Consider the following 21735-nt stretch of genomic DNA (forward strand, 5'->3'; position numbering starts at 1 on the left):
CGGTTTTTATACCGCGCAGGCTTTAACGTGGGAACAGAGGGAGGGAGGGGAAACGCGGGCATCTACGTACAGCCGCTTCCCAGTGCCCTGATTGGACCCGAGCTGGAGGGAGGAACCGCAGAGAGAACTGCGGTGGCAATGTGTGAGGGTGGGGGGAGTTCTGTGCTCCTTCCTCTTGAGAGACCCCTGGCAGCCAGGGAGTGGGTGGGCCTTGGCTGCCTATGATGCTTTAATACAAGGAAGCCCCGATCCTAAGTTGCCAAGGCTTGCAGCGGATGGGGCGCGTTGGGAGAAGCGCGCGATGGAGATTGGCTATAACCTTGGACGGTGGGGGCAGGGCTTCGCTTACGGAATGATGTGGGTGGGTTTGCACCTGGGTGACGTGCGATGACACAGACTGGGTGTTCCCCAGGCAACCTCAGGAAGGAACAGGCTGTGTGTCCTTAAATGCATTTTCTGGCTGACAGGAGCAAGGTGGAATCGGTGTCCTTCAATAAGAACAGCCCTACTGGGACAGGGACAAATGGGGCTCGTGGACCTGGGAAAGTAGGAGAAGGCAGCTCCTGCAGCCCAGCTGGTACCAAACGTATTGCTCTGCTTTCCCTTGGACCACATCAGGGAGGCCAAGAGGAGGGTCTTGTCATCTGGGTGGCCCAGGACCTCCATACATGCTGTCCAGCAGGGGTGCCAACTTGAATAAAATATTGTGTGGGGGGGAGCAGGCAAGCCCCACCCTGCATAATTGATCACATGATGTGGTGCACACACACCTCTTGAATGAAAATGTCCATCAACATGGTGGGAGGGATATTTTACTGGGAGGGCAGAAGAGACCTCAGCCCATAGAAGTTGCCTCCTATGCTGCCCAGGCTTGCTAACTCAGCAAAAACAACACAGGAGACAGTGGTTACGAGTTACCAGTCTCTGCAGCCACAGCAGGCGCTGTGGTTCTCCAGCGGGTTTGACTTCATTCCCCATTGTGTGCGCTCCATTGTCTCTCGGGACAGATACCAACAACTGGATCAGGCCAATAGACCACTTAGTTCAGCATCCTGTTGTTACACTGGTCAGCCCGATGCCTACGGGACGTCCACAAGTAGGATCTGAAGGTGCAACAGCAACTTCCCCACCTGCAATACCAAGCAACAGGTAGAGGCATGATGCCTCAAGGTGTGTACTCTGACAGTGGAGGCTGGTGAATTAGAGCATGCGGCACACTGTCCCACCAAACACATTCCACCCTCAGCCAGCCCCCACCTGCCTCATTCCTTACAACCAGCAGAGGATGGCATTGCTTGCCAGCTTCCTCCTCCATAGTGTCAGTGTTATTGTCACTTTTGCTGTTGGGTATCCTGTCTCCTCCCCTTCATGGATCACTGCCTTGCCGTGGCGAAGGGGCTTGAAGAACTCAGAGAAGCTATGAACTATGCCGAGCAGGGCACCCAAGATGAACAGGTCATAGTGGAGAGTTTTGACCAAACGTGATCCACCTGGAGGAGGAACCAGCAAGCCACTCCAGTATCCCTGCCAAGAAAACTCCATGGACAAAGACAACTGGCTCCAGTACTTTGGCCACCTCATGAGAAGAGAAGACTCCCTGGAGAAGACCCTGATGTTGGGAAAGATGGAGGGCACAAGGAGAAGGGGGCGACAGAGAACGAGATGGTTGGATAGTGTTTTCGAGGTTACCAGCATGAGTTTGACCAAACTGCGGGAGGCAGTGGAGGACAGAGGTGCCTGGCGTTCTCTGGTCCAGGGGGTCACGAAGAGTCGGACACGACTAAATGACTAAACAACAACAACAACATCCTGTCTCCTGCCCTACCAGCCCCAATGGATGTCAGGCAGTCACCAATGCCCTCTGATGATGCCTTCTGCTTGCCTGGATTGATAGAAGGACATTTGTGTGTCTAGAAACTAGGTAACATTTACATTCATTGCTTTGCCTATGGACCTTCCCATACATGGCATGCGGCCCTGGGAATGTTGCCCAGAAAGGACTGGGGCAACCTTGGTGTGAAGGAAGTTCCCTGCACCTTGCTAGGGTCTGGCCTGCCTACAAGAACCCATTTCAGTAATAGTGAGACTTCCAATAAAATTGATCCTTCTGTTCTGCACAGATGCAAAAGACATTTACAGCATTCCTGTTCCTCTTTAGTATATATGTAGAAGTGGGGATTTTGGCATAGCTGGCTTCTCCTATCCTTGTATGACAAAATTCCCTCTTCTTTGCACATATGAATATGAGAGAGAACTGGGACAAAGCAGCATTGCAAAAATGGTAAGTTTAATATCAAATACACCTTGGCAGAGTGAAACAAGGACTGTTATTGCAAGGGTTTCAACAGCAATTGTTGACAGCAGTGTGCATGTGCTCACAACTAAAATGACAACAAGGGTACACAGAGAGCCACAATTCTACACACACACGCACACACTCCCCGGAGACGCACTTTTGTTAATACACCTGCATTCCATGTGCCTGAGACAGAACAGTTTGTCATACATTTTGGTTTGCCGTTTATAAAGTGCACAGTCACTGGTTTTGTGAGGTTTTCTAGGAGTCACAAAGAGACCCAGCAGTGGGTTTTCCCTGCATTGCATTGAGGTCACAGTCCAGCAGAAAATTCTGCAGTCCCCGTAGCCAGAAGCATAATGTAGCAAAGTTTGCTTTGTGCAGTGCCACTTCAGAACTCAAGTGGCACCCAGCATTGTGCTATGTAAATATTCACCCTCCCAAAATAAACTTTGTACCTGTGAAAACCTTGCATTTTTCAGACAGGCTCCCAATCTAATCTCCCTGTGCTGGTTTCTTATGAGTAGGGAATTCTGATGTGGAGAAGCACTTCCATCATGTCATCTCACTACTCTTCATCAACTCCTCCATACTTAACTTATCCATACATACTTATCACATAAATCATAAACAGGGAATCTTTTTGGCCTGGTGGCCTCCTATAGTTCAGCTTTGACAGGTGGGCAGGGCAACCCCACCTGTGAACCACCTAATGTATTTCCCAAAGACATGTAGCATCAAATGTAAATTTTGTGTGATTTTTGATTATCCTTTGCATGTGCTTTTTTTTAATTTTCAAAAACAGTTCATTATTTTCGGTGCATGCAAGTAAAACCACCTGATTTCCCATTTTGGCATTCTCCCTCCCAAAAGACGTTGAAGTGGTTCTTTCTCCTCCCTGCTGATAAGACTTTGCATCCCTGCTGTTATTACATCAGTATAGGCCATGCATGTACAACCTGAGATTCAATGTGCTGAATGCAGCCCACCTTTCATATGTGATGGCCTGCAAAGGTTCAATAGACTTGTTTTTGCTGCCTCTCTGGGGCCTCTACATACAACAGGGGACTCTGAGGTCTACATACATAGCAGAATAAGGTAGTCAAAGGAACAGAAAGGGCTATCATTTCAAAGGGGGTGGTGGGACCACAAATGCCAGTGCTCCCTTACATCAAAAAGCTATTTGGAGTCAGAAAAAAAATAGCACAGCAAGGAGGGGTCTGGAACAGAACTTTTCTCCCTGCTGTGTTATGTTGCAGTGGAGTGAACTATGGGAGAGAAATAAAAAAATAGCATACACCCCCCCACACACTTTCAGTCTTGAGTGTTATAGTCCATTCTGTCATCTCATTCTGCTGCACGCATGGTTGAGACAACAGACTTGCTCAGCCCAGGATAAGGAGACCAGCAGGCTGGATCCCTAATTCCTCATCCCTCTGTTGTTACAGCTGATTGGTAATTAACAGCAGCCTCCTTTGAAGATGTGTCTCCATAGCAGTTTGCTGTAACTAATGATCAGGGAGCTTCTTTGAAGTCTGTTTGGAGCAGGGGTAGGGAACAGCCACCTGCAAGGCCACTTCCCCCAAAACTGTGCCCACCCGTCCATCAGCAGACGTCAGCTGATAGCTGATAGTCAGGAGGGCGGAGTTAAATCCTGAACTGGTGAGCAGCCAAATGGAGCAGGATTTACCGTATTTTTCGCTCCATAGGGCGCACCAGACCATAGGGCGCACCTAGTTTTCAGATGGGGAAATCAAGGGGGGAAATGTAATCCCCTTGCCCAGCTCTGGGAGAAGTGGACAGAAGCGCGCAGCCTGTGCTCTTCTCCCAGACCTTCTCCCTGCTTTTGCGGGAGGTGGGGGAATCCCCCCATCTCCCACAGAAGCCCGCAGAAGCCTCGCACTCTTTAAAGGGGCTGCACGGCTTCTACTGGCTTTTCTAGGAGGTGGGGGAATTCCCCCACCTCCCGCAGAAGCCACACGCTCTTTAAAGGGTGTGTGGCTCCTGTGGGCTATTCTACAAGGTGGGAGAAGGGACTGATGTGGCCAGTCAGTCCCTTCTCCCTCCTGGGGAAAAACCCGCAAGAGATGCACGGAGCTTGTGTGCGGCTCTTGGGGCTTTTCCCGCCTGTCTCCTCCCTGCATTCGCTCCACAAGACGCACACACATTTTCTCTTGCTTTTTAGGAGGGAAAAGTTGCGTCCTATAGAGCGAAAAATACGGTAACTCCCACTCATCAGTTGATGAACAGGGTAAAATCCTGCTCAGTTTGGTAGGATTCCATGCAAGCCCTTTCCTGATTCAGGGAGGGGTCTGCAAGGAAACCCCAAGAACATGAAAGACGACTTTGCCCTTTGTTTTAGCAGTGCCTTGCAAGGTGCTTTGAAGTCCTGACTCTGGGACTTCAAAGCACCTTGCACCTGACGCCATGGTGGCATCCTGTGATTGACAAGTGGGCAGCCGTCTGCTCCACACTTGATGCCACTTGTGGCCACAGGCTGGAGGATCTCTACTGCACGGCAGATCACAATCAATATCGGGTGAGCTCCATTGGCTTAGTGGCCCGTTCAGTAGTTCAGGCCTAGTTTTATCAATAAGAGGCATTTTAAGGAAAAAGTCACATGCTGTTAAACTGAGGGCTAGTTAGCTGGTAGTAAACCACAGTGTCTTATTTTGCAGCGTTGACCTAGTATTGCTTTGCAGAAAATGAATCCTGAGGCTTAAAAGCTTCTTCTTCCAAGTAGTTTAAATTCTTGCAGTTCTTTAGGCTTTAAACTCTGGTCCACACCTGGAGTTAGCTTGTAGGTCAGAGGGGAATCAATGTAACCATTTCGATACAGGCAGACGCGACGACAGAATTCAAAAGTGCTGAACATGACTCCAAAATAAGGAACAATCTGTTTAGAAAGCAAGCAAACAAAAACACATAAAAAGTCACGTACTTTCATTATCCAGGCTTCAAGCCTACTATGGTGGGAAAGCCTGAGCATGTTTATTAATCGAGAGGCAGTGTGGTGCAGTGGTTAGAATGGTGGACCTTTAGAACTGAGAGACCTGGGTTCAAATCCCCACTCACTGGGTGACCGCAGGCCAGTCATCTTAGATCAGCCTAACCTACCTCATGGGGTTGTTGGGAATATAAAACAGGGAAGGAGAGAACCCTGAAAACCACTCTGAGGTTATATAAAGATGGATCTACAAAGAATGGCAGCTTTAAAAAACTGCATGCAATCCTCAACTTCCATCAACACCTCATGGTTAAATTCTGGAAGGAGGGAAAAAGAATAAATTTCTAATTAGGAGCACAATAAATCAGACCTTCAGTGGTATTGAACAACAGGTGCTTTACTACGTACCCTGAGTAAGTTAGCAGTGAGTCCATTCCAAAGGGCGAGCACCCCTTTTGTCTTCACTGTTTGCTTAAAACAGTCCACCATGCCTGCAAAATGGACATCAACCCCTCCGTGGTGTGGGAGGCAAGGACTCTGAGCCTGCTCGGGAGAGAACACATCACCATTTTAAAGGAGGAAAATAAGTCCCTGTTGTTCTGAAACCCTTTCAGCAGAAGCCTAGCCATGTCTGCTTAGAAGTAAGTCCTAGTAAGGTTAGTGGGGAAGTGGGGTTATGGTTGCAGCCTAAGGTCACTTCCGGGTGCCCTACTTCTTGAGCATTCGTCCGAATTTGATTGCACAAAGTTTGCAGGGAGGTTATGCGATGGATTGAACATTTGTTCTGATTTGTTTGAGCAGAGCAAAGCAAGTCTTATCCCACATTTTATCATCACTTCCTTTGTTGCAAAAAGGGAAGTGGGTTTGCTGTGCAAGAGCACCAGTATGGCTGCAGTTGCACAAGCTGCATTTGCTGGTATGTGACTGAATCCCACCCCAAAACAGCAATGGTTTTCAAGTGCCCTTAAGTCTGCACTCTGATGCATGTCTACTCAGAAGCAAGTTGTGCTGTTTTCCATGGGGCTTACTCTTACTTAAGTGCACTTAAGAATGCAGCCTAGCAGCAAATATATATATACAGAATATCTGCACAGAAGTCCCATTGAATTAAATGGGCCTTACACTTCCGCATTAAGTGCACAGAGGAGATTGCTGTCTTAGTATTGCTGCTGCCTTACTTTATTGTAATAAACATAATATCCAGGCTTTTGAATTTCAAACTTGCACCAAGACAAAGACAAGGAGAGGAGATATGCTCCATTCTGCACTGCTGTACTACCTGATCCTATTTGCCTAAACCATGGGTGGCAAACCTGCAGCTCTCCAAATGTTAAAAAGGTAAAGTGATCCCTGACCGTTAAGTCCAGTTGCGGACGACTCTGGGGTTGCAGTGCTCATCTTGCTTTACTGGCTGAGGGAGCCAACGTTTGTCCCCAGACAGCTTCCAGGTCATGTGGCCAGCATGACTAAACCGCTTCTGGCGAATCAGAGCAGCACACGGAAACACCGTTTACCTTCCCACCACAGCGGTACCTATTTATCTACTTGCACTTTTTGGGGTGCTTTCGAACTGCTAGGTTGGCAGGAGCAGGGACCGAGCAACAGGAGCTCACCCCATTGCGGGGATTCAAACCGCCGACTTTCCGATCGGCAAGCCCTAGGCTCTGTGGTTTAGACCACAGTGCCACCCGCGTCCCTTCTCCAAATGCTACTGGACTCCAATTATCACAGCTCATAGGAAGCTGCTGTATCAAACCACTGGTCCAAGTATTTCAGTCTTGTCTACACCAGAGGTGGGAAACTGGTGTCCTCCAGATGTTGTTGGACTACAACTCCCGGTGTCTCTGGCCATTAGACCTGCTGGCTAGGGCTGATGGGAGCTTGAGTCCATCAGCATCTGGGGGACTTTTGGTTCTCTGTCTCTGCACCAACTGGCATTCCCAGCTCTACCCGGAGATGCCAGATATTTAACATGGGTCCCTTTATGTGCAAAGCATATGCTCTGTCACTGAGATATAGCCCTTCATGGGCTGTATTGGCTGCAGATGATGGGAGCTGGAGGCCAATGTTTGGAGGACCACAGGTTCCCACCCTTGGTCTAAATTACACAGACACACGAAAAAAACCCACTGCCTAGCAATTCCATACTATTCACTTATAAACTCTTCTGCTAAGTGTGCTTAAAGTATACTTTTGTACACACCTTTTGTACACACACAAAAGTATACTTTTTTGTATACACCGTGCCAACAAAGGTCCGTATAGTTAAAGCTATGGTTTTCCCAGTAGTGATGTATGGAAGTGAGAGCTGGACCATAAAGAAGGCTGATGGCTGAAGAATTGATGCTTTTGAATTATGGTGCTGGAGGAGACTCTTGAGAGTCCCATGGACTGCAAGAAGATAAAACCTATCCATTCATAAGGAAATTAGCCCTGAGTGCTCACTGGAAGGACAGGTCCTGAAGCTGAGGTTCCAGTACTTTGGCCACCTCATGAGAAGAGAAGACTCCCTGGAAAAGACCCTGATGTTGGGAAAGATGGAGGGCACAAAGAGAAGGGGACGACAGAGGATGAGATGATTGGACAGTGTTCTCGAAGCTACCAGCATGAGTTTGAACAAACTGCGGGAGGCAATGGAAGACAGGAGTGCCTGGCGTGCTCTGGTTCAGGGGGTCACGAAGAGTCGGATAGGACTAAACAACTAAACAACAACAACAACAACAACATACTTTTGTCATTCATTCATTCATTCATTCATTCATTCATTCCTGCTAGTATTCTACGTGGAACAGCTACATTATCATGGAGTAATTCAAGACATGTTTCCTTTCAAGTCTCACTGATTTCAATGGGGAAAACGCCTTAGGAAGCATGTTTAGAATTCCAGGTCTACAGTGCAATCCAATATGTGTCTGTTCAGGGATCCTCCAGATGACCTATTTATTTAGCTTGCACAAAGTTTATCCAGTGGTCAGGCTAGGTCCAGTCTTCATTGAGCATTTGCTCTGATTTATTTATGGGATGCGTTCTACAGCAATAAGCACTTGTCCTGTTTTGTTTGGAGGGTCTTTACATGTCTTCCGTTCTTTCACACACTCTTAAATGCATTTTCCCATAACTTTCCTAACCGCAAAGAATCTTTCTCTCTCTCTGCGTATATGTGTTTAAGTAGAATTGGACAGCAACTCCTATCAGCCCCAGCCAGCATGGCCAAGAGCAAGGGATGATGGGAGTTGTAGTCCAGCAACATTTGGTTAGCCACTTCTGCTTTAGTTATTTAATTAATTGCTTGCTTATACCACACTGGCCATACTCTTGGGACATATGTCTGTGCCCTGGCTCTGGTTTGGAAATCACTGCTCCAGCCACAGTGAAGGGAAACGACAACAAGTTCTGTGCTTCCAGCAAGGGAATTCTGCATCTCACTCTCTCTCTGGCCTAGTTCCCAGATAAATGTTATGCTAAGCGATGTCTGCAAGGCACTGTGTGAGATATCCGCCAAGACCTACAAGTTAAGCCATAAGGGCAGAACTCATTTCCTTTTCTCATTCTTCAGCATTAGAGAGAATTTGCAAGAAACTTTGAAAGTACAAAGAGACACTAGCGCTGCAGGTTCAGCTTGGAAACTGTTTTTCACGCATAAAGGAAACAAGTTCGTTTTCTTACAATGAATTAGGACTGGTTTAAACTCAAGAAGAATGAGTCAACAGGATAAATCACACCACTTTGGACTGCAGGATAAAAACTTCTTGCAAACAGAATACCAGAACTGCAGATGAAATTAACAGATGTGTTGCATTTCTGCTTGCAGGGCCTTGAAACAACAAAATGACAGCATTCAAAAGTAGTATTTTCAACTTGCAACCTAAGTAGTACAAGCAATTCAAACCCCTGCCTCATTACCATTTCCTTCTGTTACATCTGCAGACCAAGCCTCAGTCCTGCAGATTTCTGTGCAGGAATGCTTGCAACGTACCTAGGTTACGTTTAAATTCACATGTTAACGCTAGCACACCAGAGATTCAATTACTCAGACATATCTGGAGGGTTCACAAGGGGAAAGCACTCTCTGTGCCCCATGTTCTGTGTTAAATCAGACCTTAGACAGCTTCTTAACAGTGATAAGTCTAAAGTGATCCTCTCTGTCAGATGGATTCCTTGTGATGATACATGAGATGCTTCCACGTTCATATTTTAAGTTCTTGGCTGCTTCACTTTGTTTACTGAAAGATGAACCCTCCAGGACATGTTTCCGCTACAGAGAAGCACTCTTCAACTGGACAGAAGAGTTTTGATTGGATTTACTATCTGCTTTTTAATTGATTAACAGATTGCAATCAAAAAAATTTTTTTAATCCCCTTCACCATGTCCCCTTGCTTTCAAAGCAAGGTTAAAATACCCCCCACTAATATCCTGTAAGTAAATAAAACAAAAATGCAACTAATACATGCAATATATATATATATATATATATATATATATATATATATATATATATATATTGCATGTATTAGTTGCATAAGCCCAAACCCAAACCCAAGAGATATAGAAATGAATTAAGAAATAAAGACACAGGTTTTTATGGATCTTTCCAAGGTACAAAAAAGTTGCCCTGCAAGAATTCTTTGAAATTATATTTTCATTGAGAAAGCCTAGGAGTGCAATATGTGCCAGCCTTGCTAATAAGGGATTAGGAAAAGAAGTGGCGCAGAAGTACTCGGGGCGTTTATTTCTCTTAATCTGAAATCTAAAATAAGAACACAGAATCCTTTCAAGGGCTAGGTTAACACAGACGATTGGGGATATCTAAATACTTCCAGGCTGAATGAAGCCCAACCTCAAATCTTGCAGCCCTCAGTCGAAGCTTCAATGAAGCACTTGAGATTCTGTTTGTCTGGGGATGTGCTTATTCCTTTTGCCCAAAGGAGGGGGCCTGGGAAACTGACACAGTTATATCCCTAGAGGGAAACAGTTTTGGAATCAGGCACGGTTTCTGCATTGGACTAGGTTGGGACAATAGGACTCTCTGCTGGTGGTGGATTAATTCAGGCATCCAATGGGGGTTTGCTTACAATACATACACTAAATGTTGATACTACTTCCTTTGCTGGTTGATACTAGAGTGTCCAGAAAGAATGGGACTTTTAATAGTACTGCAAAGGAGGGGGATTTTGTGCACCTGGTAAAATGGTGTTTCCTACATAAAGGTGTAACAGCACCTGTCACCAGGCTACCCAAGGTGAGAACAAGGTCTGGGGTTGTTGCCAGATATCAGAATCTGATCTAATGTTTCAGGATTCAGTTCTGAGGTTCCAATCCTTCTTCTGGGGATATCTGTTTTTAGCTGTCGCAGCCAACTGGTAGAGTTGTACACCTCCCAAGAAATCATTCCTATAAACACTTACCAGGGAGAACACAGTGGGGCTTGCTTCTGAGTAGACATCTATAGGACTGTGCTATGAAAGGCACTGGAGCTAATGGCCAGTGCCAGATCTCGGGGTGATGAACTCGATTATAGGAGGACCAGATGCCAAAGTGGGCATATCTCCATATTCAGGGCAAAAAGGGACCCAGGGGTCATCTAGCCTGACCCCAAATTTCAGCATATTCAGGGCAAAAAGGGACCCAGGGGTCATCTAGCCTGACCCCAAATTTCAGCATATTCAGGGCAAAAAGGGACCCAGGGGTCATCTAGCCTGACCCCAAATTTCAGCATATTCAGGGCAAAAAGGGACCCGGCGGTCATCTAGTCTGACCCCGAATTTCAGCTGTGAAATATCAGCATATTAGCAGCTGTGCATGACAGGAGATTTCAGCAGGTGTTGCTTCCCTCTTCTACTCAGCTTCTAAAGGTGCAGGAGCTCTGCCAAACAATCCCACAAGTTATACTTTCTCTGGCCTAGCCTGAGATTCCTTCTGACTCTCCTAAGCCTGTCAGAAATCAGTTCCTTTCTGGGATCCCGACTTTGAGCTTTATGGAAACAGAAACAGAAATAAGGGAATAGAAAGGAAAATGACATGTAGTGCAATGCTATACACATCTGCTTAGCAGTGAGCCCACTGAATTCAATGTGGCTAAGTAACTGTGCACATGTACAGCTTGAACGTTGGGTACCCAGGCACACAAACTATACACTTGTTCAGTGCTTTCCTTCTAGGGAAGAAGGTACTCACCATGAAGTTCTTACAGTAAGTGCAACACTTTTAGCTAGTGCTTTTATTCTAGAAAAAGAGGTGCTGGTACTATGTACCCTTGAGTACCTCTGGGGGGGAACCACAGCACTCGCTGAATATTACATGTGAATAACTGTACGAGTGTACAGCTTGTTGAGGAGCCGACACCCTTGCTCCCAAAATAAACCAGGCCTATGAACTCAGTGGTCGTAGAATTTGCAAGGGAGGAGAAAACTGGGGTGGAAGGGAGAATGGTATGAAGTGTTGTGGAGGAAGGCATGGCTGGCTGACTTCAACAGTGAAGCAAAGCACTCAACACTGCAGCATTTTGTTACAGGACCCACTTGTCAGGGCTAACAGTTGCTGATCTCCATGAACCTGTTGAGCCCCCTCTGAAATCTCTGTAAGGCAAGCGGCTTTCACTGCGGCTGACTCCATAAAAGTATGCATTGTGTGAGGAACAGCTTTCTTTTGTCTGTCATTAATCTACCACCAAGCCAGTCCCACTGGGTAAATAAGATCTGTCTCGAGGCAACCAGTCCAGAAAGCTTCTGTAAAAGAGAAGTGTGTGTGTGTGTGTTCTGATATATCCTCTCAGGTTCTAGGTGCATCAAAAATGGATGATACAAGGCATAGGTAGGAACCTTTTCCAGCTAAGGGCCACATTCCCTTCTATATAACCCCCCAAGGGCCACATGCCAATAGTGGGCGGGGCCATAGGCAAATGTAGGTGGAGCAACAAGCGTGACTTTTAACTTGGTACAATAGGCTACTTTCTACACAAACGCAGATTCCAGTTCCCTTCAGCTACAGCCAAGCATGATCAATAGTTCGAGATTAGGGTAGTTGTTATCCCAAAACTATATCTGAAGGGAACAAATTCTGCACCCCTGATTTAAAGGATGCACTCCACATGTTTGGGTGCCAGGGACTGCCTACTTCTGTTATTGTAGATATCATTGTTATTATTGTTATTATTATTATTATTAATTATTTTATTGATCTATTTTGTGAACTACTCTGGGACAGATACTATGAAGAGTAGCATAAAAATATTCTAAATAATTGAATAGATTACCCTTTCTTTTTATTTAAATTGCGACAATTATAAACGGTCAAGGTGGCATTGTAGAGGGACGGAGGAAGATCTTGGAGACCGGGGTCCAAATATCTGCTGGCCGTAAAGTTCACCTTGGACCAGTTGCTATTTTTCTTTCAGTCTAGCCTACCTCACAAGGTTGTTATGCTGATGAAATGGGGGGTAGGAATGGGGAGGAATCTTGCATGCTGCCCTTCGCTCATTTGAGAAAGGATGGAGGGGTGGATATAATAAAGAAATGAGTAGTACTTAGCTGCTTCAGTCAATCATATATTTGCTTAACAGTACTCCAGCTGCTTCAGACACTCATATGTTTCATAGAATCATAGAATTGTAGAGTTGGAAGGTACCTCAAGGGTCATTGAGTCCAACCTGTTGCAATGCACGAATCCTGCCCACAGCTATCCCTGGGTGGGCTTGAACCACCAAACTTCTGGTTAACAGCAAGATGCAAAGACCCATTGCACATTTGCTTCAATTGTATATCTGCTTAATAAAGCGAGTCTTTGCATGAAGCCCCTCTGAATCTCCCTTCACTCAAAATGTAATTAAAACATGAAACCTTTAATTAACCATAGCTTTTATCCAAACCAAGAATCTATGGTTAGCAGCTTCAGCACATAAGAAACCAACTTCAAGCTACAATTTAAGATCTAGGCTTGATCCAAAGCCAGCAATTATATGGAACAGGGGAAGCTGCCTTGTACCGAGTCACAGCACTGGTCCACCTAGCTCAGTACTGTCAACACTGACCGGCAGCAGCTCTCCACGGTTTCAGGCAGAAGTCTCTCCCAGTACTACCTGAAGATACCTGGGACCTTGTGCATAGAAAGCAGATCCCTTACTATTGAGCCATGGCCTTGGGAAACAAGGACACTTGGGAAACAGGACACCTCTGGACAAACTGGGCAACTATGGTTAATTGAAGACTTCTTGGTTTGTTTGGTCACAGTGCTACAGAAGGATCTAAAGGTCTGTAAACGGATCTTGCGAATGTTGCTCTTATGTAGAAAATTCTAAGCCTTTCACATTTGTTAAAATTGGAAAGAGTTATGAAAAGTCATTGTTGCCTTATGCTTTAGTACTCTCTTGCTTCCCTCCCCTTTCTTTCTAAAATTCAGCAGCATTTTAGCAAAAAGAAACCTACCCAGCACCTGCACTTTTTACTCTAAGCCATGAGGATCCATGCCCAAACATGCATACTATACCTTTCAGTTCGCTAATAGGTCAACCAGGAGCAAAGGGAAAGAGGGAGACAAAGGGATACAGTTAGGGTGAACAACAAAGAAGATGCTGCAAATTTACATTTTTGTAAGGATGCTTTTAAAATGAAGAAAGAAGCAACTTAACACATATCTCAGTTCTATGCATATTTAGCGAGAATTAAGTCCCAGTTAATTCAACGGGTCTTACTCCAAGTTAAGTGTGTGCAATATCCTAACTTTTTTTTTTTAACGAAAAGGTTTCTGCCTGGTAAATCCAGGCCTAAAGAACAGAGAGGAAATGTTGGAGGCTGCAGGAATTAGCCTGAGCTGGGAGTGTATTGTGGAGTAACAGCACCATCTAGTGGCTCAAAATGACCTAAAACTTCTCCTCTGCCAGCTATATAGCTAAGGGCAGAACTACATGTTACAAGGCAAATGTAGTAGACAAGGAAGGACCATAACTCGGGAGTGGAGCATCTGCTTTGCATGCAGAAAGTTTCAGACTAAATAGCTGGCATCCCCAGGTACGGATACAAGAGGCACTGCCAGTCCGTGAGGACAATATTGAGCTAGATGCACCAATGGCAGTATTAAGAACCTCCTTGCTTTTCTATAACAAGCTTCCAAATCTATAAATTAATGTGCATTTAGAGAGCATCTGAAGGGGAAAACTGGTGGATGGAACAGGGTGTGCTTGATCCTCCCCTCCATTGCAGTGTCTCCCACAAGCACTGCTTCCCAGGCTCTTTTTCATTGGATGCATGAAACAACACAGGTACAGTTACTCAGGGTCAAGCAAACTGCAGCCTTCCAGATGTTGCTGGACTCCAGCTCCCATCAGCCCCAGGCAGAATGGCCAATGGTAGGGGATGATGGGAGCCGCAGTCCAACAACACCCGGTGGGCTACAGGTTCTCCAAGCTTGCTCTAAAGCAACAATTCCTTTGCGGCAAAGGATGCCACATGGCAAATGTAAGGACTGGTACCATTCTAGTGCAATGGTGGCGGTCTGCTTTGCTCGTTACTAGAACCCCAAGGCTCAACTGCTGGGCTACAGATGCAAAATGGTGGTGCAACTCTCTGCTGTTGTCCATGAGCCATAAAGGTAAAGGGAACCCTGACCATTAGGTCCAGTTGTGGCCCACTCTGGGGTTGCGGCACTCATCTCGCTTTATTGGCCGAGGGAGCCGGCGTACAGCTTCCGGGTCATGTGGCCAGCATGACTAAGCCGCTTCTGGCGAACCAGAGCAGCGCACGGAAACGCCGTTTACCTTCCCGCCGGAGCGGTACCTATTTATCTACTTGCACTTTGACGTGCTTTCGAACTGCTAGGTTGGCAGGAGCAGGGACTGAGCAATGGGAGCTCACCCCGTCACGGGGATTCAAACCGCCGACCTTCTGATCAGTAAGTCGTAGGCTCTGTGGTTTAACCCACAGCGCCACCCACATCCCCTCCATGAGCCATACACTTGGATAAACTGCATATACAAATACAAAACTACTTCTGACTTATTACAGACTAGGGATTCTATCACAAAGCTCTAAAATTAGTCTAAGGGCTGGCCAGTTAATACTCATGTTGTTTATAGGCAAGGAACACTAAAGATGAGAGATAAGTGATTGACTCAAGGCAAGACACAACAGTGGCATGTGAGGGGTGTTTGCACTTGCAAATTTAAGGCACAGCAAGTTATGAACTATACGGTCTGATTCAAACATTTTTCTTAAGGCAAGACTATCCAAACACATACATGTTGATGTGCTTTAAACTCTTTTTAAGTTTACAGCTGGTTTTAATTGCATTTTAGCTACTTGATTTTAACTGCTTTTAGTGATATTTTTTCTTGTAAATCACTCAGAGCTTTTGTGCTAATCAAGTGGTAAAGAAATTGTTAAATAAATAGAGCCCCATTTTACAGCTAGGAAATCCTGAGATAAAACCTGCCAGTTGGATCAGTCAAATCAGAAAACCTGGATGATCCCCTGCAAACAACTCAAAGGTCTACCAATACATCTACCTTCTAGTTCCAGAATCTAGCACATAGTGCTAAACATATGCACAGAGTCCCAGGTATGATTTCCCCTCCCGTCCTTTAAGCAGACAACACTGCAGCCCAGAAGAGGTGTGATCACTTCATCTATGGGTCCTCTTGCTCTCAATATGCCACAACCTTTCCGCTGCCTAAGCCACTAGAGCGGAGGTTGCCAATGTAGTGCCCGTTGACCTTCCTTGATGCCAACAGTATCCTCTCCCTCCAATGAAATTAGGTGTGAAAGAAGCGTTCTCCTGTAGTCCTCAGAACAGGTTGCAACATGTGCTTGGTTGTGGGGGTGTGGTGCCCACAAGAGCTTTTGCAAATGTGCCTACAGTTCCGAACCAAAGGTTGGCAACCCCTGAGCAAGAGGCTGGTGTGTTGCATACCCCAGTTCTAGAGGAATATGGTAGCCCTAAATTCCATACCTGCATTTTCCTCTTGACTGTTTCGAAAGGGAAAGAAAGTGACTGTGCAACACCAGCAGCCAGGCAACCATTCACAAAGTTCTGCACAGGAGTGAAGCGGATGCTGGGCTGACCCCAGATTTTATCCAGATGTGTGTAAACGAGGAAAGAGCCGATGGAAAACGGGATAGCACCTGTCATGAAAAGCAAGCAAGCGAAAGAGACTTGTGGAAGCTGTTAGGTGCTTACTGATACAACTTGCTATGCCGGTTCAGATCACGAAACCACCTAGCTCAGCATCCCATCTGCTAACACTGGCCAATCAGATGCCGCTGAGAAGTTTACAACGCAGGGTGTGATGGGAATATCTTTCTCCTGCAATAATTTCTGCTTCCAGAAAATGGAAACAGAAGAAGTGTGTTTGCACCCAGGGGCTGCATTAGCGGCTTCCCACAGTCATTTGGTTGGCCACAGTGAGAACAGAATGCTAGACTACATAAGACTTTGGTTTGATCCAGCAGGATTCTTCTGATGCTCTTTTGTAGCAGAAGTTGCTGATTAACATGTGCTTACTGTCCTGGAAATGTCACTAACTCCAAAGTCTGATTGCATTTCTGTTAAGGGTAAAACAGAAAAGCATTGTACTACAAAACTTGGCACAATGTAAGGTGCAAATATTCTTTTGGGATATATTTGGTTTTCTAAAACATTTGGACTATAAAAGCCGAAGTAGGTGAGGCACCAAGGTCATCACTGGCAATTGAACGGGTCTTTAAAAAACCATATACAATAGTACCTCCGGGTATGTAATCCTCTGGTTACATAAACTTCAGGATGCGAAAGCGGCAAACCCAAAAGTATTTGATTGGGTTTTGCCACACACGCATGAGCAGAAGCGGTCCTCAGGTTGTGGAAACCTCAGGATCCGTCCGGACTTCCGGAACGGATCCCATCCGCAACCAGAGGTACCATTGTATAGCATTTGCTGTTGGGTCCAATCAGAATCTTTATTGCAGATTGTGTGCATTGCCTCTTTTTTCCTTGCTATATTTGGTCATGGGAAAATTTATGCTTCTCAATCATGATCCCCCATCTGCAAAATCAGAAGAATTGGATCTCCTCACATCACTTTGGGGAGGATGAATGACTGAGAACACAGTTAACAGCACATTGCCGATACACCAGTTTTGCAGGCAATAGACTGAAATCTGACACAAGTGATTAAAAAAAGGGGGGGGGCTTGTCTTATTGCATTTCAAAATTTAATGCTGCCTTTTATTGTTTTATTGCTTGAACTGACGTCTTTTAGTTAGAAGCTGCCCAGAAAACAGGTGGCACAGAAAATACTGTAAGTTAAATAACTAAAAAGCACCGACTTTCAGTCACCATTCCAACCCCAACGTTATAGGAAAAAGAATGCAGTCTCACAATACCTAATACTGACAGTGAAACACCACGATAAAGTGCAGCGACGCCTTCTTGATGATAAATCATGTACAAAGCATGCAGAATTCCTTTGTAGGAGGGTTCCAACCGGTTCTGTACAATGAGACGGGTTTTGACGACTTCGGTTGGGTATGTTGCAACAGCAGCCACCATGCCAGCCAAACTTCCAGCCATGATCGAACCCCACTGGGAGATGTGGCCCAAATCATCCACAAACAGCAAGACAAACCTGGTACGATATATGGGGGTGGGGATATCACAAGTCAGATACACAACATAGATAAAGTCAGTGATTCATTTGTAACACTAAATCATGGTTTGTTTAAGACACTGCTTAACAAACCATGAGTTAACCAAAGAAACCATGGCTTTTCCCCTCATTTGTTTCATTTTTTCAGTGGCTCTTGCCTTGTACCTTTGTAGTTTGGCCACCCCACCCCAGACAATAATCAAAAAGGCCTTCTGCGAACTTTCCATTCAATGCAAGTTTCAGTTCTGATGAATTCCTGATTAGCTTAAGTATGAAATAAGGAGAATTTCTCTTCCAACACAAAAGTGGCAGGCCTACTATGCATGTGTGAAGTCTGGCTATAGAAGGCAACCTCCCCCCCCCCCCAGCTGCCTAAGATTATCTAAAACAGGTTTAATTTATTTCTGTCTTTCTTTTAAAAGAAATCAGACTTGATTTACAGCTTCAGCACCACACCCCCGGAAGCTACATCTAGCTCCCACCACTGGGGGAAATATAGAAAACCTTCATCTTATTCAAAACCAAAGGGGAAATATAAGTTCTGTTTTTGGGCACAGAATGCAGCTTATAATGAAAGTCTGTATGTTGCACAGGGCAAGAACCAGTTTTGGAACCCACTTTCTGCATGGAAAATACATTTTGTGGACAGTTAATCATATTTTATCTTTTAGGTTTCAGAGTGAGACAGTTAAAAAACAAACACCTCCAGAAAGCTACACTGTTCCACACACCTTCCTGGAGTCAGGGAGGAAATTCGACATCAGCTGGACCGTTCAGAGCGCCCTTTAACTACCAGTATTCCTCTGTCTCTTCAGTCCACCCCTCTGATTGGTTAATACTATATAGATTTTTTTTTTATTTTTGAAGTCATTCTTACTCGGACCTCCGTGCATCTTTACGCGGAAGTCTCCCTGTGTTCAACAGAGCTTAGTGGTAGTTAGGTGAAAATAAGACTGAAGTTTACTGGAGTCCCCTCCCCTCCCATGAGCCTGTAGAAATGGAAAAATGCTGGGCAGCCACAACGAACTTCATGAATTATTAACCCTTGGAGAGCCGTGTCCCCGCGCCACGCCATTGCTTTGGTATCAACTGGTTGGGTCCGAAAGCCGAGGGGGGGGGGGTTCTCGCCCTGGCTTACCTGCGGTAAGAGGCCAGTTGTAGGGCGCTATAGGGAAAGAGGCGCAAACAGGCGGTGAGGTTGCCCTTCCAGAGGGCCCCAATGCCTTCGGCCTTGCATAAACTGCGCCCCGTCTCCCAGAGCCCTCGCCGCGAGTGGTGAGTGCCAACTTGGGCCAGGACGGTGAAAACTTCCAGAGGCGCCGTCAGGCTGTGGCTCAGCGCCCCGGCCAGCCCGGCGCAGCTGAGCCGCTGCAGAGCGGTGAGCCGACTGTCCCGCTTCCAGGTCGCCATGCCGCCCGGGCGGCGGCTGCACCATGCCCGCTGCGGGCCGGGCAACTAGCGAGGAGGACGCATAGCGACGCATACCCGGCAGTCCAGCCCCTGTGTGCGCTACGCAAGCCCGTCGCGGGGCGGTGCCAACTTGGTCTGGAGACGGGAAGGGGAGGGAGAGCTGACCCTCTGAGGCGGGAGAGGGGTCGAGGCAGGTGGCTGATGCCCGATTGTCCGTGCCCAGGAGTCCGGAGCGCGCGTGGCTCGGGGAGTTTAGTTCTAGCGCCAGGGCTGTCTTAAGCATATCCGGCGCTGTGGTGCAAAGATCCCTCCTGCGCCCCCCCCCTTTCCCAGAGTTTTCAACGGGGCGGGGGGGAGCAAAGTTGCTGACCTTTTTTTAGGGAGCTGACACCACGCTTACACATTATCTCTGTTTGGGAAAAGAAAACAGGAAACATAAACAACCTTTTTTTAGTTGTTCATTTATTAACTATGCACCTATATACACACTTATATAGTCTCAGATGCATGTGGGCCAGCCAAAATCTGACAAGTCACTCCTGGTCTTAAATTGTCCAAGCAAAATGGCACAGCTTAACCTGGCACCAAAATGAGAGAAAAAATGCTGAACTTAGATGTTGGGTTGAAATAAACGACCGATGAGTAGCAAGTGTCATATGGGAGGCATCTCTCAAGCATGTCTCGGGGAGTCCCTTTTACTGAATATTACAACATTGCCACATATGTGCTTGTCGCTGATAGGTTAACACAAGTAGAAAGCAAAGGTTGCATATAGGCATTAATCACCAATAGATTAAAGGCTGGGAAAGGGAGCACAAAACTAGACAGGCAATGAAAACCTCCTAATTAAATTATAACTAGTGATTGATATAGCAAGACTTAAACAAATACGTTCCGATAGACGTGGTCAACTATGCATTAAGAACAGGTCAGAGTATAATGTTTTCCTGAAGTCAATGTGAACTGAACATTCTAAGGGATGAGGGAATGTCTTAGTATTAGAACGGTTTGTGCAGAAGCAAAGCTTAGAAGCAACACTTCCCATCATGCCACAGTCATGTGCAGAAGCAAGGCTTCCCTTCACTTAGATATCCCTCAGTCAGTAAAGCACGAGACTCTTAATCTCAGGGTTGTGGTTTCAAGCCCCATGTTGGGCAAAAGTTTCCTGCATTGCAGGGGGTTGGACTAGATGACCCTGGTGGTTCCCTTCCAACTCTGTGAATGGTTCTGTCATTCTGTTGTAACTGAAGGGCTGTTCATGTCAGCATCGCCCTTGAGCCAGTGCCACCAACTGGACTCATCCACTTCAGCCCCGACTGGGCTAGGTGAGCTGGGTAGCACTTCCAGAGACCACCTTCTGCACAGGAACAGGTCAAAGTGCTGTGGACTCACAGCTTAGAGTTGTGAGCACCGGATTCACTTCCACAAGAAGACAGTCGTCGCACAGCAGAGTATAGCTGAGTATAGCAGAGCATAAACGACTCGGAGAGCAGCTCTGTAGAATATCTTCTTTATTCTACAGTATCTACAACTACAATACACAAACTATATACAGAGCTAAATGAGGTCTAAGCAAAATGAATGCTGAACTGCACTGAGTGCCTGCAGCTGCTCTTAGCAGCAATCTTATCTATACACACGATCTCTAATATTCAGTCTCTCTCCCCCCCCCCCCCACTGACTGGCTGGAGTGGAATAAGAGAGCAGAACACAGCCCCCTCCTCTCTGGAAAATCACCAGACTCTTCAGGAGATTCTTGGATATGGGAGGGGTGAAATCTCCTCAGTTCACAGGGAAGATGGAGCAAATGTGTTTTGTGAGAGATGCTTGTGCTGTGATTCCTGCACTGGAGAGGGTTGGTCTAGAGCAGGCATCCCCAGATGTTTTGGCCTACAACTCCCATGATCCCTAGCTAACAGGACCAGTGGTCAGGGATGATGGGAATTGTAGTCCAAAACACCTGGAAGGCCGAAGGTTTGGGGATGCCTGGTCTAGAGGACCCTCGGGGTGCCTTCCAACCATCCAGTTCTGTGATACTTTGATTGAAATACTCCAAGAAATAAATAAACAGGCTTCCCTGTGGCAGTCACTGGAAAGGGCTCCAGGGGCAGCCATCCCACAGAAAGTTTGGTATGTGCCCTGTAGCTCAAGCCCCACTCACTAGGCAGGACCCAGTGAGCCGAAGGAACACTCCACAGTGGCAATGGGGCTGCCCAGGAGAGCTTGAGTACGTGACTGCACACCTGAGGGATGATGGCAGGAACTGGTGGGGTTTGAAGTACTTGGCCAAAGGTATTAAAGGGCACTGGAATATAAGAGTTGATACAAGTTAACAATTTGCTGAGTAAAGCTTGAGAAATTTGGAACGCAGAAACGAGAGATGTGAGGAAGTCCAAAGAAGCGAAGAAAATATGTTTGTGTAAAAGTACATGTTATTTGGTTTGTTTTGTGTAAACTATTGAAAAAAA

General features: G+C 46.1%; 1 protein-coding gene across 1 annotated transcript; it reads right to left on the reverse strand.

Moving 5' to 3' along the window:
* Nucleotides 1–4845: 4845 nt before the first annotated feature.
* Nucleotides 4846–19305, reverse strand: SLC25A43 (solute carrier family 25 member 43). The gene is made up of 5 exons (XM_081897666.1): nucleotides 18996–19305; nucleotides 17595–17836; nucleotides 16183–16355; nucleotides 5652–5786; nucleotides 4846–5192 (listed from the first exon to the last, which is right to left on the reverse strand). The coding sequence occupies exons 1-5, from the start codon at nucleotides 19265–19267 to the stop codon at nucleotides 5016–5018; spliced, it is 999 nt and encodes a 332-aa protein (XP_081753792.1). The 5' UTR covers nucleotides 19268–19305; the 3' UTR covers nucleotides 4846–5015.
* Nucleotides 19306–21735: the final 2430 nt, after the last annotated feature.

Source organism: Podarcis melisellensis, assembly GCF_964234715.1.
Source record: "Podarcis melisellensis genome assembly, chromosome: Z".
Lineage (NCBI taxonomy): Eukaryota > Metazoa > Chordata > Lepidosauria > Squamata > Lacertidae > Podarcis > Podarcis melisellensis.